At 40.4% G+C, this 19,894-nt stretch overlaps 1 protein-coding gene across 2 annotated transcripts in view; it reads left to right on the top strand.

Annotated features, from left to right (window-relative positions):
• The window catches only part of LOC118889320 (OTU domain-containing protein 7A), a 382,992-nt gene that overhangs the window by 209,756 nt on the left and 153,342 nt on the right, over positions 1 to 19,894 (top strand). The window contains exons 2-3 of one of the 2 annotated variants that reach the window (XM_036841171.1): positions 3,162 to 3,256; positions 4,822 to 4,976. In XM_036841171.1, coding sequence (XP_036697066.1) covers positions 4,826 to 4,976 — 151 coding nt within the window. In that variant the 5' untranslated portion in view covers positions 3,162 to 3,256; positions 4,822 to 4,825. The remainder of the gene's footprint in view (positions 1 to 3,161; positions 3,257 to 4,821; positions 4,977 to 19,894) is intronic. The other variant, XM_036841170.1, reaches the window with a different exon arrangement.

The raw sequence follows: 19,894 nt of genomic DNA on the forward strand, positions 1-19,894 counted from the left end.
CTCACACGCAGAGAGGAATCATGCAAATATCTTCTCAATAGATAACCAACAAGGACCTACTGTACAGCACAGGGAACTATACTCAGTATCTTATAATAACCTATAAGGGAAAAGAATCTGAAAAAGAATATATATATGTATATATTTATATATATGTAAAACTGAATCACTTTGCTATACACCTGAAACTAACACAATGTTGTAAATCAACTATACTTCAATTTAAAAAAAAAATAAAATCATATATTAAAATGTATAACATATATTTTTAAAGAGCACATAAATTATTTTTTAAAATACCTACTCAAGGATAAAGAGCGTGTCCCCCAAAATGTTTTTAGGAAAATGCCTAGCCAGGGGCCTGGTCCTCAGGACATGGTTAGTGACTCCTCTGATTCTCAGAGAGTTGCCCCCATGCTGGTGGTTTGTGACCAGAGCCAAGGGTACAGCCCCCTTATAGGCACATAGGTGGCCCTTGGGAAGGGAGCTGGCAGCTGGCGGCCCCCCACCATGGCCTCAAGGGAACAATGCTGTGTTCACTGTACCTGCTGCATAAGCCACAGAGACACCCCCGCACATGTGGAGTCTTCCTCACAGGGCGGCCGGGAGCAGGAGAAGGGCAAGTTCATGGCTATGTAGAAATGGAAGGAAGGAGTCTCAGTTTCATTTTTTATCCATTTTCACGTAACAACCAGAAACTTCTGCTCTCCTCTCTTTTTTGAGACATTCAAACCACAGGATGTTACAACAGAAAGGGTCCTTAGCTCACTTAGCCAAAGCGCTGTATTTTGCAGGGAAGGGGACGGAGGCTCCAGGATGAGCTTGGTTGGTGGGTGCAGACGCAGCTCCCATGACCCCCCTGCCTGGGCTCTCCACAGCGTCCCACTGTGCATTTCCAGGCCTCCGCATCCATCTGCCCTGGACTCAGGGACTGGGGCACAGCCAGGAAAGAGGGTGCCGGTCATCCTGCCTGTGTCTGAACAGTGATACTCGGCAAGGTAGGGGCACACCATGCCTCTGGTGCTCTCGGGAACAGGCACCTGCCTGTCTGCATCCATGCCTACACATAATCAATTAGCAGATTGCTGGTATTTCCAGCGGGACTGGGCGAGAGCAGTGAGAACACATGCATCCCCTCCGTCATCCAGGCTAGCTCTTGAGCGCTTCCAGAGGCAGCAGTTCTGTTCCTCAGTGGAGACCTGGGCAGGAGAGTGTTGTCCTTATCGTCACCGGTTGGATAATAGCTCACATTTACTGAGCATGTGCTGTGGGCCGGTGTGTTTCATGCACTAACTCCTTCAAACTTTAGATCGGCTAAGAGGTACTATTATGATTCTAATCCGCCAATGAGGAAACTTAAACAGTGTACTGAGGCCAGACAGGCAGTGGTGGTGGAGCCACTTTGGCACCGAGAGACTGATTCCAGGACCAAGCCCCATCCCCAGACTGCACTGCCTCTCCTAAGGCAAAGCCACAGCGGGAACAGCTTGACACACCCCTGTCCCCAGGGCAGGAGGCAAGACCCTCAGAGAAGTTCTGTCCAAGGGCCAAGATGCAGAGCCGGGACATGGCCACCCTGGCCCTCACAGGGCTAGAACGGGCCAGGGGTGCCCATGCAAGGCAGGTTGAGGGGCCCAGCAGTGCTCTCTGGAGGGCTGGCATGGGGCAGTGGGGGTGAGGACGGCCAAGGTGGCTGGGAGCCCGTGTCCCCACTGGCCTGGCTCCTCCTGTGTCATCACAGTGCGTGAATGTGTGGCCTCAGTGGCATTAGGTTTAAGAAATAAGTCTTCAAGGGGAAGTGCACATTAGCCTCTTGCACGCAAATGTTTGTACTTGAATGTGGTGAAAAGGTCATTTGAAGCCCACCCTTTAATTTCTGTCTGTGTGGAGGACAAGGCACAGAGGAGGAGGTGTGGGCATGAATTTACATTGCAGCGCTGGTGAAAGCCAGTCTTGGTCCCAGGGTGGCAACCTGGTGTAAGTGTAGAAATGCTTTAGGTTGAGTTATGCGCAACAGCCAAAAGGTGGAAACAACCAAGGGTCCAGCTACGGATGAATGGCTAAACAAGGTGTGATCCATCCATACAGTGGATTATTATTCAGCCTTGTTGTGGCCTGCATGCTGTGTCCTCGCAAAATTCATTTGTTGAAGCCCTAACCCCCAATGTGATGGTATTAGGAGGTGGGGCCTGCGGGAGGTGTTTGGGTTTAGGTGAAGTCATGAGGATGGAGCCCCCATGATGCAATTAGTGCCCTTTTGAGAAGACACCAGAGCGCTTGCTCACTCTGCCACGTGAGGACCCAGGGAGAAGGTGGCATCTACAAGCCAGGATGTGGGCTCCCACTGGACACCGGAGCTGCTGGCACCTTGACCTCGGACTTGCCAGCCTCCAGAACTGTGAGAAATCAATGTCCCTTGTTTGAGCCATCCAGTCTGTGGCATTTTGTGACAGCATCCTGAACTAAGATGAGCCTTAAAAAGGAAAGAAATCCCAGCACCTGCTACAACACAGATGCACCTTGAAGACACCATGCTGAGCAAAATAAACCAGTCACCAAAGGACAGATATTATGTGATTCACTGATAGGAGGCTCCTGGAGCTGTCAAATTCAGAAACAGAAACTAGAGTGTTGCTTTCCAGGGGCTGGGAGAGGGGGGAAATGGGAGTTACTGTTTAATGCGGACAGAGTTTCTGTTGGGGAAGATGAAAAAATTCTGAAGATGATGGTGGTGACGATGATGCACAGTAATGCAGAATGTACTTAATACCACTGAACTGCACACTTAAAATGGTTAAAATGGTCAATTTCATGTTATGTATGTGTTACAACAATAAAAACATGCAAGATTCAATGTGTTGATGGGGTGCTTACTATTAAGGTTGAAAACAGCTCTGTAATGGGAAAGGGATCCTCACTGAAATATAAGTACTTGCTACAAGGAAGAAATTTGAGACACCACCCCCCTTGCAGAAGCCCCCAGACGTGGGAGGTGATGGCCGCCCAGTAAGCAGGTGCCTGTAGGGCCCAGGAAGGCAGCGGGCTTGATGCAGGCAGTCAGCCAAGCCCCAGGTGCACCTCCTGTGACACGAAGCAAAGCCTCAGCCTCTGGCTGACTGTCAGGAGAGTAACATGCTCTTATCTTCTGCTTTGTCCCCCAGGTGGCAGTGACCAAAGAAGAGGCTCTCCTGGCCGAGGCCCCAGTACATGGAGAGAAGGAAGAAAGCAATCTTCTAATTGGAACCATATACATTAGGTCAAAGCATTTTCTTATTTTCGAGCCACACCAACTCAAAAATCACACCCCAGTCAGAGCCATGTGCAAGCTGGTGTAGTAACAGTGAATGTCTCTGAGGTCACAGGCCCCACTGTCTCATTCCTCCATCCTGGCACCTTCGATGAGCTTATTTCCCCAACTCTTACAAATGCTCAGGTGGACTCAGAGAAGTTACACAGTGTGTCACAGCTCATCACAGGGGCAGAGCTGGGGCTGAGATTAGGCCAACATTTCTGGCTCTAAAGCAACAGCAGTCGGCACAGACCTAGCCCTCTGAGCAGAGCCCATCCAAGTGCTTATCTTGAAAAAGGAATGGGACACTCATCAATAGCATGGGATTTAAACTCACCCCACGACATGTAAAGTTAATTACATGCTCATTAGGATAACATTTTCCATCATCTTTACTCAGCAAACTTTCTGTGAAGGTCCAAATAGTAAATATGTTTAGTTTTTTTATTTTAATTTGATCTCTTTAGTTTATTTATTTATTTATTTATTTATTTATGGCCACACTGCATGGCATGCTGGATCTTAGTTTCCTGACCAAGGATCAAACCCATGCCCTCTGCAGTGGAAGCGCAGATTCTTAACCACTGGACCTCCAGGGAAGTCCAGTATGTTTGGTTCTGTGGGCCTTATGGTCTCTGTTTTAACTGCTCGACTCAGCCACGTGCACAAGCGACCACAGACAGTACTACGAGTGGTCGTGGCTGGTTCCAATACAACTTTATTCACAAAGTCAAGTGGTGGACCATAATTTGCCAACCCCTTATTGATGGAGACAGAGGGTGCATTTGTGCTTTATCAGGCATGACTGTGTTACCACTGGTGGCCCTGGTTCACTGGTGGGAGTCACCCTCACATGCTGTGTGCTGGTTGTTTTTCCCCAGCAACTGGCTGGCACAGTCGGCCTGTGGTCAAGCTGCAGGGCACTGTTTTATCCCCCTAACTGGGATTATTCTGCCTAGGAAATCTGAGAGCTCTATGAATTTTGTTGGATTGTTGTTGTGAGTATGACAACTCTTGGAAAGTTGACGAATGGTTTATCCTCTTCAGCAAGTGTGGTATTTCTGTCGACTCTGGATTGACGTGGAGTCTTTCCTGAGAGCCAAGTGAGGGGGAGGGCTGAGGTGGGCACAGGGATGGGTCAGTGATAAAGGCTTAGGTGGAATATAGTGGCAACACAATTACATTTGTGGAAGTGTTACACGTCTGCATAACTTGGAAGAGGATTAGAAATCTAGCGACTCCAAATGAATCTTAAGATCAGGTGTTTAATTTTTCTAGACCAACCTAGTCTATCTTCTTTTCAATCAGTAGTCACTGAAATTGACAGAACGCAAAGTAGGAAGCACTGAGCTGGGAATGCCCCCTCTCTCCTGTGGCAGCTACAAAGGGATGACATTTGAGTCTGACTTTTATTATTTACTGTCGCACATCAGGCAATCAGGCAATGTCCCACATTGGCTCAAATATATGGCACAGCAAGCAGAACTGGTTTCTTCTCTCCATCATGTTTGCCCCTCTGTTCTCTCCTGCAGATGGATGGTTTCTAGCCTGCTTCCAAACCCCACCTCGGCTGAGTGTTGGGCGGCCCTTCTACACGCTCCTATGACTCTTGATATGGACGCAGTCCTGTCAGACTTTGTTCGGTCCACGGGGGCAGAACCTGGTCTGGCCAGAGACCTGCTGGAAGGTAGGCCTCCTCCAGCCCACCCCCCAACCACCCTCTTGGGCATAACTGCCCCCAACCCAGTGACAAAAGATAAGAAGGTTTCTCTTACCTGACGAGGGTGGTACTTGGACTCCTAAAAAAGCAAAAGAAGGTGTGGATGGTGAAATTACTTTTGTTATTCTTGACTTTCTTTGGGGAATAGAATAGATCACCCAACTCTCTACAGTAAAAGAGCAGAAGGCATTAGCTAAGCTTTGCTTTGCATTACAGCTTACACATACTGAGTCAAAATCTACCAATACCTATTTTTTAAAGAAAATATATTTAGTAAAGCAGAAATTAGAGAACATTCAAAAAAACACTTTTATTGGAGACCTTAGCTTCTTATCTTTGTCTTAGCTGAGACAAAAATACTTTAGGCCATAGTTTTTGGTGAAAAAACACCTAATAGCCAATAAAATAGTTGAAAATAATTCACAAGCAAGAAGGCAAATTCATCCTCAAGCTTTTAGCGTAGATATCATTCACTACATGGAAAATGTGCATAGTCCATATTTAGAATGTTTTGAGATAGTTATTCAGCTATAATCATAATGAAATAAAAATTAATGTTTAGTTTCAGTCTCTAAAATGGATTTACTTTGTGTATTTTTGAAATTTCTTTTTTTGTGGTGGGGTGAAGGGAAGAAGTGGGAAGAACCAATTACAACTTCTCAGGAGAGTCCTGTGTGTGAAAGGGGAGAATTTTTAAACAATTACTCTTTGCTTCATGTGTATAAATTCCTACTTGTGAAATTAGCAAATACTTGGTCAAGTAGTGTTAAGTTACAATGATTCCTTCATTCACTTAGGGAAAAATATGAATTACTGTAGATTTGCATGACTGGAGGTAACTATTCAATCCTATTGAAAATTAGCCGCTTATTGGGGGATTCTGATAAAATGGGAGTAGTTTTTAAATTTCCCTGAACCTCCCAGAATTTCAAACAAACTTGGGGTTTAGAATAAAATATGCTTAGAGAATATTTGTGATATATGTGAATCAAAGTGCTGTTCTAATGTCTCCCTGATAGCTTTCACTGCTTTTCTTAATTTCAGTGAGCAGTCATATGGAGAAGTAGGTTTACAGTGAGATTGGCAACAAGGGCTGGGGTCAAGTCCAGACTCAACATTTACTGGCTACGAGATGTAGGGCAAATTATTTCATTTCCCTTAAGCCTCAGTTTTTTTTCTATACAATGAGCCTAACCCACTTTCCAGGGTGATCATAAACATTAGAAGTTGTGATGTAAATGCTCAGGTGGAGTGACCAGCATGTAGAGATGCTCAGACAATAGCAGAAGATCTTGTCTGTGGTTGCCCTCTTTGCAACTAGTACTGACCTTGATGTTGATATCTGGTTAGCCTTCAGTTGGAAGCAAGAGTTGTCAGCTCTTTTCTTTTTTCTTTAATTTTATTTTTTAAGGGAAAATACAGGAAAATGACTTTTTGTGTACAGTTCTAAGAATTTGAACATGTGTATAGATTTGTGTTATTATTACTGCTCTCAGAACACAGAACTGTCCCATCACCCCCAAGTATCCCTCCTGCTCTCTTTAACGCTGTGCCTTCCCCAACCCTGGGCACTGGCAACCCCTGCTCTGTTTTTTATCACTTTGGTTTTGTCTCTGTCGAGAACTTTATATACATGGAGTCACGCAGAACCTAATCTTTTTGAACGGGCTTCCTTTCACTCAGCATAATTATCTTGAGATTCATTTGAGCTGTTGTGCGTATCCATAGTTTGTTCCTTTGTTCTGCTGAGTGGTACCCATTGTAGAGATGGACCATGGACTGTTTAGCCATTCACCTGTAGGGGGCATTCAGTTGTTTCCAGTTTTTACAGTTAGACTAGAACTGCGATACACTTGAGAACAGGGGTTTTGTGAACACAGTTTTAATTTTTCTAGGGTAAACACAGGGGAGGGATTGCTGGTTCACATGGTAAGTATATGTTTAACTTTAAAAGAAATTGCCAAACTGTTTTCCAGAGTGCAGTACTATTTTGCATTTCCACCAGAAATATGTGAGAGTGCTAGCTGCTCCACATCCTCACCAGCTCTTGGCTTTTTAAAAAAAAATTTAGCCATTGTAGTAGGTTTAGAATGGTATTTCCTCATCATTTTAGTTTTCATTTCCCTAGTAACTAATGATGCTGAATTTTTTTCATGTTATAAGTTTTCATCTGTGTATTTTCTCTGGCAAAATATCTGTTCAAGCCTTTTTCCTATTTCTCAGCAAAATTAGGTTGCTATTTTTTTTGTAGTTGAGTTTTGAGAGTTCATTATATATTCTGAGTACAAATCCTTTGTCAGATACGTGATTTGCAAATATTCTCTCCCAGTCTGTGCTTGACTTTTCACTCTCTTAGCAATGCCCTTGGCAGAGCAGAAGTTTTTAATTTTGACGAAGTCCAATTATCATTTTTTTTTCTTTTATGGATCATGCTTTGGATGACATGTCTAAGAACCTTTGCATAACCAGGTCATGAAGATTTTCTCCTATGTGAACTCTTAAAAGTTTTATACTTTTGTGTTTTCATTTAGATCTCTGAGTCATCTTGAGTTGATTTTTGTATAACATGTGAGATTTAGGGTAAGGTTCATTTTTATGCATATAGATGACAAGTTGTTCAAACCATTTTTTGAAAAGCTTATCCTTTGTCCTTTGAATTGCCTTTGCACATTTGTCACAAACCAACTGAGTGTATTTGTAGGAAACTATTTATTGATGCCGGTTCACTTCCACTGATCGATATGTCCATTCCTTTGCCAATACTACACCGTCTTGATTACCATAGCTTTGTAGTGAGTCTTAAAATCAGCATGATTCTTCCAACTTTATTATTCTTTTTCAAAAGTGTTTCAAGTATCCTATTTTTTTGCCTCTCCATATAAACTTGAGGATTGGGTTACCTCTATAAAGTTTCCTGTTGGAATTTTTATTGGAATTATGTTAAATCTATAAATCAATGCTAACTATGTTATGTCTTCCAACCCATGAAGTCAGTGTAGTTATATTTTCTATTTATTTAAGCCTTATTTGAGTGCTTTCATGAACATTTTGTAGTTTTTAGCATATCAGATCCTATACATATTTTGTAAGGTATATATCTAGGGAGGAATTGAACTTCTATAGATGGTATTTTTTTTAAGTTCAGTTTCTAATTGTTCATTGCTTGTATATAATCAACATGCAATTGATTTTTCCATGTTGTCCTCATATCCTGCAATCTTACTAAACTCAATTATTTGTTCAAGAGTGTGTGTCTGTGTGTGTATTCCTTGAAATTTTCTATGTAGACAATTACGTTGTTTCCTTTCCAATGTATGCCTTTTATTTATTTTTCTTACCTTACTCTTATTCTTCACTTATTCCTGTTTATTGCACTGGCTAAGACTTCCAGTAAAAGGTTGAATAAGAGTGGTGAAAGGGAACATCCTTGCCTTGTTCTTGATCTTAGGGGGAAAGCTTTCGGTCTTTCAGCTTTATGTAGAATGGGTTTTTGTTGATATTCTTTGTCAGGTGAAGGAAATACCTTTCTGGTCCTAGTTTGATGAAAGTTTTATCATAAATAGTTGTTAAGTTTTTTTCAAATGCATCTTCTACATCAGCTGATATGATTGAGTTGTTTCTCTTCTTTAAACTGCTAATATAATGTATTGCATTGATTGCCTTCTAATAGTAAACCAGCCTTTCAGCCATTATTTCTTTAAAGATTTTTTCTGCTACACATTTTTCTCCTCTCCTAATGGGACTTGGATGATATAAAGGTTAGACCTTTAGTTATTGTCTTACAGGTCGATACAGTTCTACTCACTTTCTTTTCCAATCATTTCTCTGTCAATTTTTCAGATTAGACAACTTCTGTTGATCTGCTTATAAATTTACTGAATCCCCTGTCATCTCCATTCTGTTACTGAGCCCATCCAATGATTTTTTATTTTAGTTGTCAAATTTTTTCATTTCTAACATTTCCACTTGATTCTTCTTTATATCTTCTGTTTCTTTGCTGAGACTTTCTGTATTTTTCAAGAGTGTTTGCTCTCTCTTACTGGTTGGAAAATATAATAACTGCTTTAAAGTCTTGGTCAGATAATTTCAATATCTGTGGCATCCCAGCATTGCTATTGAGATTTCCCTGGGTTTTTTGGTATAGTGAGTAAATTTCAATTGTATCCTAGATATTTTGAATATTATGTTTTGAGACTTTGGTTGTTTTTTAAATCTTATGGCAGATATTGTTATTTTTGTTTTAGGAAGTAATTAACCCAGTAGGGTTCAGACCACAAGTCCTCAGTTCCCCAAGACTTCTGTGGATCGTGGTTTCGACTTCAAGTCTTTGAGAAGTGCTGTTGGATCTGTCTGGTGTATGTACCACCTACTGGCCAGTCTGGGACTTAGGCAAGTCGTCTGTCCCATATTTTACTGCTCCAAGTCTCTGGAGTCTATTCAGGGTCAGATCCATACATGTGCAGTTCAGGGGTAAGCCCAAGAGTTCATAAACAACTTTAAGGGGTTGCTTTCCCAGGCTCCTGCCTTATAATCGCCTCGATAGTTCTGCGTCCCTGGGACTCTGCTCTCCAGCCCTTCAGCCAGCACCCTGAGGCTGTGTTTGCCCTGCAGTCCTGCACACTTGATTTGACTGCACCCATCTCAGAGCTGAGCAGAGGCCGGAGAGAGAGCAACAGCAGTGGGGCTCACCACACCCACTGGGATCCACAGCTCCTCTGATTAGAGAGGAAGGTTCTCTGCCTTCCTGTTCTGATTTCCTGCCATCTCCCATTGCTGCCACAGGATTGCTTGAGGTCTGGGGCACAAGAGAACTGAGGGAAAAAATTTAAGAAAAAAAAGATAAATAAGGGGCTTCTACACTCTCTCTGAACATTGTAGACCCCCTTCCTGCTTCTTGAGCCAGAGGAGAGGTCTCCTCTTGGAACCAATGCCCACTTCTGAGTTCTGGGCTGCCCTGAGTTCACGTCAGAGAGACTGGAAATAAAAAGTGATAAACTCACCACCAGTTCTGTGGTCTTCTTCCTCAGTCTGCCTGCTCTCATTACTTCTCTGAATAATGAAGTAATAGGTAAAGTAATAATGAAGTAATGGTAGCAGGTGAATAGCTGCTTTCAGTAGGAGAGACGCAGTGGGGTGTCCTTCCTTCCTATACCCTGGAACCTGTTTTCTGTTTTTACAAGTGGGAAGGTCATGGTTACCTACGTATGGTGGGTTCTTTAAGTTGTCAAAGTTATTTGGGTCAAGATTTTTCTAAAAGTCAGTGTTTCAAAGAACAAACTATTTCATTGTGAGGTCTCAGATCTTTCTAAGGGTAAAAAAATTTCAGTGATGGCAGAAGCTGGGTGAAAGTTACATGGACCCTCTCTGTAGTGTTTTTTAAACTATTTGTGTGTTTTTATGGAAACAACCTAAATGTCCATCGACAGATGAACAGATAAAGAAGACGTAGTATATATATACACACAATAGAATACTACTCAATTATTCATGTAAAAAAGAATGAAATAATGCCATTTGCAGCAACATGGATGGACCTAGAGATTATCATACTGAGTGAAATAAGCCAGACAGAGAAAGACAAATATCATATGATATCACTTACATGTGGAATCTTAAAAAATGATACAGATGAACTTATTTACAAAACAGAAAAAGACCCGCAGACATGGAAAACAAACTTATAGTTACCAAAGGGGAAAGGTGGGAAGGGATAAATTAGGAGTTTGGGATTAACAGATACACACTACTATACATAAAACAGATAACCAACAAGGACCTACTGTATAGTACAGGGAACTATACTCAATATTTTGTAATAACCTATAAGGGAAAAGAGTCTGAAAAAATGTATATATATCTATACATATATGTGTGTATGTATGTATAACTGAATCACTTTGCTATACATCTGAAACTAATACAACATTGTAAATCAACTATACTTCAATTTTTAAAAAGAGTAAAGTAAAAAACTATTGTGTGTTTTTAATTAATTTATTTTTTTCAAAATAAAAAGTTAAAAACACACAGTGATGGGAATCACAGTACAGCAGAAATCTGGCAAAAAAGACAGGATAAGGACAACGGGATAAGCAGAGACAAAGGCAGAGGAAGTGAACAACAGTCAGCCTCTGGGTGAAAGGGTGTGTCCTTACCTGGCCGCAGGCTTCCCTTTGCCAGTTGGTCAAGTGGTCCCTCTGAAACAAAGGTCAGTTTGGGTGACTTTGTTTCCCAGATTCCTCTGATATCCCCTCTACCTGCAGAATAAACTCCTCCACAAGCCACTCAAGTCCCTGCAGCATCCAGCCCTGCTCCATCCCTTCTACCTCATCTCCCACTGCATCCCTTCACCATCCTTCTCCCCAGACACACCATCCACCTCTGTGCTTGTGTTTAAGCTCATGTCTAGTGCTGCCCACTCCCCCCCACACACACTCTGTCTCACTCTTTATTCTGCTCCTCTTCCTAGTTAGATCACAAGCTCCATGACAGCAGGGGCCATTCCAGGTTTTGCCCACTTTGTTCCCCCACCATTGGCACATGCTAGCCCCTCAATAGTGTGATCTGGCTGCTGGGAACCAGGAACAAGCAACCAGATGGAAATCCTCATGCGCATGGAGACAAACAATAAACAGCATAAATGAGTTAGATGGTATTTTAGTGGTTAATGCCATGGAGAAACCCGTATAAGGGGAGCAGGTGCGGGTATGGGTGCAATTTTAAGTTAGGGTTGTCAGAGAAGGCCTCACTAAAAGAAATGGAATCTGAACAAAGATTTGAGGTATGAGAGAGTGGATACCCGGGAAAGAAGTTTCTAGGAAGAGTTGGAATGAATTGGTCATTCCTTGCCATTCCTCAGAACTTTGTAGACTTCTATTACAACAGATATTTGGTTGTGTCTTATTTGATAATTGATCACATACTTTTTTTCCTCATTAAATTAGAAGTTCTTTGGAAAATAATCTGAAAAAGAAAAAAATACATATATACATATATATGTGTGTATGTACATATAACTGAATCACTTTGCTATACATTTGAAATTAACACAACATTGTAAATTAACCATACTTCAGTTTTTAAAAAAGGATAATAATGGAACCAATCTAAAGGGAGTTTTCCTGATTAAATTAAAGGGATATATAAAATATAAAGAAAAACAAGTTCTTAAAAACAAGAGCAGTAGCATTGATGACAGTAGTTAGCATTTATGGTACATTGTTCTATATCAGACACTAGGCTCTTTAAATGTGATGTCTCATTTAATCCATGCAACACATTAACAAAGTCTTAGCTTTCCCATTGTATAGGCAAGAAAACCAAGGCCAAGAAAATTCCTTGAAGTTACATAGTCAGGACATAGCAGAACCACACGTGAATCCACTTGTGACACCAAATACCAGGTTTCTCTGCAAAACCGGATCACCTACCATTGATTCCTGTATCCACTGTGTCCTTGTAGAGTGTAGCAGCATTTCGTATGCTATGTCCATTCGGAAGAATTTTAATGAATCACTGGAGGAATGTTTGAGTAACCCATTTTATGATGTGACTAATTAACTTTTCAAATAAAATACCACTTCAAGAGACCACAAAGACTATTCAAAAACTAGAACTAATAGCTAACATTCATGTGCCAGGCACTGTCTAGCCACTTGACATATATTAAAAGTTGGTTAAAAAGATTTTCGAGTGGGAGGCCAAACACATGAGTTCTTAAAGTGTCAGTTCCCTACTTAAAGAGAAAGCAACTCTCACACTTTAACAATAACTGTGAATTTCAGGCCTTGCAGCTTTACCAAGATATTCTTTCCATGCCTCACTTATGTTGCCATCCATGGGGGAAAAAATCCTTGAGCAAAGAAGCCAGGTTGCATTTAGAAAAAACATTAACTGGAAATTAACATCTCACATGTCCCTAGTCTAATTTTTCAGAATCTTTGTGGAATTTGCAAAATTAAGGACAATGGTGACAAGTGAGTTAAATCGTATTCTCAAAAATATATATGCATGTAGGGAAGCTGTCCACGTATTTTAAGATGCATGTATGTTGACCAGTTGAGTTGGTAATTTGATAACCAAAGTTTCTAGAGTTGTTTATGAGGAAATATACCCTTTTCCAATACTGGGTTCCTTGGGTTTGAAGTATATTTAGTTTGGAAATTTGCAAATGGTGGTCCAGCTCGTATGGAGAGGTAACTCCCAATCACTTGCCAGTCATATTGACAGGTAATTCCATTAACCTTTACGTTTGGCCTTTGAAAATGTTCCTACGATACAGGGACAGCAGCTGCTGACTTGGATAAATGCAGTAATGCTCCAAAGCATACACCCAAGAAATGGGGGAGAGATGGAGGCAACTCAGGGGAGCATGTGTTTAGCAGAAGTCTCTCCTTAGCCTGACAGCTGGTCATCCACCCACAGCAAACCCACAGGGCTACCATGGAGCATTTCACAGGTGGGAGGAGCCCAAAGGCCCTCTGCCTGGAGCCTGGCCAGTCGCCGTGGCTGACCCAGGATGCTTTGGCTCCAAGAGCCACACTAACTTATTAAACACCCAGGAAACCAAAGTGGGCTCCAGAATGGTCACACTTTTAATTACAGTGAGAAATAAAAGTGTCCCAAGGCCAGACTCACCACACGTATTTACCCAGAGCATCCTTTCTCTGCAGTCAAGCTAGATCTGAAGCCCAGTCTTGAACACACGTCACCTGATTTACCAGGAGAATTCACTGCTCTAACTTTTTTCAAATTTGCATGATTAGAGGGCTGCTGTGAGCAAGTCCCACATCCCTGAGTGGGAAGAAAAAAGCAGGCTGGTGACTGTGAATCCTGAGTGGGAATTAGAGGAGAAGGTCTGATGGCCTCTGGCCAGAGCCGGGATTACCTGTGAATCTAGAAATGATTACTGAAATGGTTACTGAAATGAAACCACAGGTTCCTCCCCCTACTGTCCTGTCCCCAGCAGGGGTAGCTCTGCCATTAGATTAGTCGTATTTGAAATAACCAAAAAAAAAGTCCTGCCCAGGATCCAATTTCCAAGACACCTCCTTTGGCATGGTCCCATTCAGGAGGAAACATTTTCTGCTTAGACGGGTGAGTGTATTTAAATACTTGTGGAAACAAACTGAGACCATTAGGACCATGTGTGGTAGTTCTGTTCTGGCACACTAATCAATTAAGTAGATCCCTCGTTTCCTTTCCCTTAGGGAAGATTGTAACCCCAAGTACCATCACTGGCTGCTTGAAATTAAATGCTTTCTCTCTGGAAAGCCAACCACATCCATTGCAGTCTTTCTGGAGGATGTCTCCACCTGAGCTACCCACCTTTTTGTGTTCTTCTACCTTGCTCCCCTGATAGGCATGTTCCTCCAGGGCTCCCAGCCCCGTGTACTCAATAACACGGACTAAATGGAATTTCGTTGAAGAGGCATCCCCAGCAGCTTGTGGGTGGATTTCTTAACGGAGTATGTGATGCAGTTAGTAGGATCTGTGTCCCTTTAACCCCCTCCAAGTGTCCTCACTGCCACTCTCCCAGCCTCTTCCTGCTCCCTAGTCAAGCAGCTCACTGCTCAATACTTGATGCTATTAAAGAATTATTGTCAATTAGTTTTAGGTGTGATATTGTTACTGAGGTTATGCTAAGAAATATACACACACTGAAATATTGATGGATGAAATGGTATCACTCTGAGATTTGGGAGGTGGGGGAATGGGTGAGATTAGAAATGAAACAAGATTAGCCGTGAGCTGATTATTTATTAAAACTGGGTAATGGATGCACATGGGTTCATAACAATCTGTATATTTCTGTATGCTTATACAACTTTCCATAACAATAGTTTAAAAACAGCATCAGGAAACTTTTGCTTCCAGCCAAGATGGAGCATTAGGAAATGGGCTTACCCTCATGCTTGAGACAAGAGAAGAGAGCAGTGTGTAAGAAACAAGCCACTGAACTTTAGACAATGAAGGAAGGTGATCCCTGAAAGATGGGAAACATACAAGGGTAGTCCTGTGGTTGCCAAGCTCATGGCCTTGAGAGTGTTTCCAGGATGTGGTGTGGAGAGAAGGATCCGAGATGGAGCCCAGCAGACTGCCTGTCATGAGGAGTCAGAGCTGAGGGTCGGGGAGTGAAGGAGATCAGAGCACAGAGAGGAGAGAGATGCACAGGGAGAACGCCAGCAATGTACCAAGGGTTTGCCTCTGCTACTTGGCATGTGTGTAAGGAAGTTACGTGCAGCTGGGGAAAGAACCAACTAAGATTAGAGGGAACAGTGCCCACCAGCAACACAGAGCTAAGTACAGTGTCTGTGCCCACCCATCAAATAGGAAAAGCACCGAGTGTGATTTCTAGAAGGGTGTTGCCTCAGTAATGGCAAATAATTAACCCTGGAATAAAAACTGCCCTGGTCACACCTAACAAACCACAGAAGCAAGACCCAAAAGGATTAAATTGTTTCCAAGAAATGTAACTACATTCCAGAACACAGCTGAGTAATAGTTATTGGAATATAAACTCATTCAGCACCAAACAATATAAAATTCACATTGTGTGTCATCCAGTCAAAAGTTAGCAGGAATGCAAAGATGCGGGAAAGTATGACCCATAATAAGGAGAAATTATTCAATCAAAACCAACCTAGAACTGACATAGATGTTAGTATTATCAGACAAGGACATTAAGAGTTATTAAAAGTTGTAAAAACAGCAGAGTTGAATAAATTGTATTCTGTATGTTCAAAAATTTAAGTAAAGATGTAGAAGATATTTTTAAAGACCCACATCAAACTTCCAGATATGAAAACTACATGAGATTAAAAATTAACTCAATGGGATTAAGAGCAGATTGAATATTACAGAAAAACAAAGATTAATAAACAGAGGCATAACAATAGAAACTATCCAAAATGAGACAAAGAAAATAAAGAAATTCAAAACATGTCAGTGAGTTGTGGAAGAAGTGCAGTCAACCTAAAATATGTGTAATTGGAATTCCTGAAGAGGGGCGTAAGGGACAGAAAAAAATAACTGAAGAAATGGGCAGTACGTAGGGGAAATTTCTATCACTAACCTTGTTAGAAAAAAAGAAAGGCCTCAAATCAATGACCTCAGTTTCCACCTTAAAAACTAGAAAAAGAAGAGCAAATTAAACCCAAAGTAAGCAGAAGCAATGAAACAATAAATATCAGAATAGAAGTAATGAAACAGAACAGAGAAAAATAATAGACAACTCAATGAACTCAAGAGTAAATTCATTGAGATCAATAAAACTGATAAACCTCTAGCCAGATAATCAGGGAAAAAGAAGATAAATTAACAATATAAAGAATGAGAAATTACCTTAATACAGATTGTATAGACACTAAAAGTATTATAAGGGAATATTATGGACAAGTTTATATTAATAATTACAACAACTTAGATGAAATTGACAAATTCCTTGAAAAGTGCAAACTACCAAAGCCGATGCAAGAAAAAGTAAATAACCTGGATATCTCTCTATCTTTTAAAGTGATTTAAGTTGGAGTTAAAAGCCTTCACACAAAGAAAACTGCAGGCACAGACACTTCACTGGTAAATTCTACCACACATAGAAGAAATTATAGCAGTTTTACACAAACTCTTCCAGAAAATCAAAGAAGAGCTATACTTCCCAATCCATGCTATGAGGCCAGAGTACCCTAATACAAAACCAAACGGTCCAGAGCAGATGTTCCTCATGAAGATCAATATGAAAACTCTAAATAAATTTTTAGCAAATTGAACTCAGTAATACATAAAAAGTATAATACATCATGACCAAGTGGGTTTTATCCCAAGAATGCAAAACTAATTTAACATTCAAAAATCAATCAGTGTAATTTACCATATTGACAAACCAAAACACAGAAAACTATATGATCACCTCAATAGGAATGTGAAGAGTCTGACAAAATCCAACATTCATTCCTGATTTAAAAACTAAATAAAAACTCTCAGAAAACTAGGAATAGAAGGGTACTTTCTCAATCTAATGTAGAGCATTTACAAAACAAACAAATAAGCAAACAAAAAGCCCTACAGCTACCAAGATACTTACTGTTGAAAGAAAGAATGCTTTCGCACTAAGACCAGGAACAAGACAAGGATGCCAACCCTCACCACTATATACAACATTTCCCTGGAGATTCTAGCCAGTGTAGTCAAGCAAGAAAGTATAATTTCAAAAACCATCCAGATTGAAAAGGAAGAGTAAGCTATCTCTAGTCACAGAGGGCATAATGACCTATGTATAAGATCCAGTGGAATTTACAAAAAGTTATTGGAACTAATAAGTGAGTTCAGCAGTGTTGCAGGATACAAGATTAATATACAGATGTCAATTTCATTTCTATATATCTGCAATGAATAATGGAAATTGAAATTTCAAAAAATAACTTTTTCAATAGCATCAAAAGATATCAAATACTAGGGATAAATCTGACAACAGTGTGTAAGACCTATACACTGAAACTACAATGCATTGCTTAGAGAATTAAAGACCTAAATGAAAGGAGAGATGTTGCACATCCCTGACATCTCAATATTGTTGAGATGTCATTCTCCCCAAATTGATCTTTAAGCTCAACACAATCCCAATCAAAATCTCAGCAGGCATTTTCTTGTAAAAATTGACAAGCTACTTTAATATTCAAAGAGAAATGCAAAAACCTAGAATAAACAAAAGAACTTTGAAAAATTAGAGCAAAGTTGCAGGCTAACAATATCTGTTATTAAGAATCATTATGAAGGTCCATAATCAAAAGAATGTGGAATTGGCATAAAGCTAGAGAAATAGATCAATGAAACATTGGTAAGTCAAGAAATAGCTCATATATATTGACTCCTGAAATCCAGTAAAGAAACGAAGGCAATTCAGTGCAGAAAAAATAATCTTTTCAATAAATGACAGTGAAATAATGGGATATTCATGTACAAAAAAACCTACTTTGAACTATACCTCACACATATACAAAAATTACCACAAAATGGATGATAGACCTAAATGTAACACCTAAAACTCAAAAATATTTTAGAAAAACGTATAGGAGAAAATCTTAATGGCCTAAGGTTAGGCAAAGTTTTTTTTCCAGCTTTATTGAGATCTAATTGAAAAATAAAATTGCAAGATATTTAAAGTACACACATGATAATTTGATATATGTATACACTGTGAAAGGATTTCCTTACCAAGTTAATTAACACATCCATCAACTGTTTGCCTTTTTCCTTTTTTTTGTAAGAAAATTTAAGTTCTACCCTCTTAGCAAATTTCAGTTCTACAATACAGTGTTATCAACTATAGGAACCACATAATACATTAACCCCTCAGACCTTTTTCATCTTATAACAGAAAGTTTGTACCCTTTTACCAACCTCTCCCCATTTCCCCCACCTCCCAACCCCTGAAAACCACTTCTCTACTTTCCGTTTCTATGAGTTCAAATTTTTTTTTAAGATTCCACATATAAGTGAGATCATACATTATTTGTCTTTGCCTGGCTTATATCACTTAGCATAATGCCCTCCAGCTTCATCCATGCTGTTGCAAATGACAGGATTTCCTCCCTTTTTAAGGCTGAATAATATTCTATTGTGTATATATATTTTCTTTATCCATTCATCCATCAGTGGACATTTATGTTGTTTCCATATCTTGGCTATCGTGAATAATGCCGCAATGAACACGGGAGTACAGGTGTCTCTTGGAGGTAATGATTTTGTCTCCATAGGATAAATACTCAGGAGTGGGATTGCTGGATCATATGGTAGTTAAATTTTTAATTTTTTGAGGAACCTCCATACTGTTTTCCATAGTGACTATACTAATTTACATTCCCACCAACAGCTCACAAGCGTTCTCTTTTTTCCATATCCTTGCCAGCATTTGTTATCTCTTGTCTTTTTTTAATTTTTTTTTTAATTTATTTATTATTTATTTATTATTTATTTTTGGCTGTGTTGGGTCTTCATTTCTGTGAGAGAACTTTCTCTAGTTGCGGCAAGCGGGGGCCACTCTTCATCGCGGTGTGCGGGCCTCTCACTATCGCGGCCTCTCCTGTTGTGGAGCACAGGCTCCAGATGCGCAGGCTCAGTAGTTGTGGCTCACGGGCCTAGTTGCTCCACGGCATGTGGGATCTTCCCAGACCAGGGCTCGAACCCGTGTCCCCTGAATTGGCAGGCAGATTCTCAACCACTGCGCCACCAGGGAAGCCCTCTTGTCTTTTTTAAAATAGACATCCTAACAGGTGTGAGGTGATATCTCATCATGATTTTGATTTGGATTTCCCTGATGATTAGTGATGTCAAGCACCTTTTCATATATTTGTTGGCCATTTGTATGTCTTCTTTGGAAAAATGTCTATTCAGGCCCTTTGCACATTTTTTAATTGGATTATTTGGGGGATTTGCTCCTGAGTTATAGGAGCTCTTTGTATATTTTGAATATTAACTCCGTATCAGATATGTGGGTACAAATATTTTCTCCCATTCCATAGGTTGCTTTTTTATTTTGCTGATGGTTTCCTTTGCTGTGCAAATGTTTTTTAGTTTGATGTAGTCCCACTTGTTTATTTTTGATTTTCATGTCAAATCTAAAAATCGTTGCCAAGACAAATGTCAAAGAGCCAACTCTCTAATTTTCTTCTGAGAGGTCTTTAGGTCTTAGGTTCCAGTCTTTAATCCATTCTGGTTGACTTTTGTATATGGTGTAAGATAGTGATCCAGTTTCATACTTTTGCATGTGGCTGTCCAGTTTTCCCAACACTATTTATTGAAGAAACTATTCTTTCCCCATTGTGTATTCTTGACACCCTTGTTGAAATTAGTTGACCTTATACATGCAGGTTTAGTTCTGGGCTCTC

Source organism: Balaenoptera musculus, chromosome 2 (assembly GCF_009873245.2).
Source record: "Balaenoptera musculus isolate JJ_BM4_2016_0621 chromosome 2, mBalMus1.pri.v3, whole genome shotgun sequence".
In the NCBI taxonomy this organism is placed as follows: Eukaryota; Metazoa; Chordata; class Mammalia; order Artiodactyla; family Balaenopteridae; genus Balaenoptera; species Balaenoptera musculus.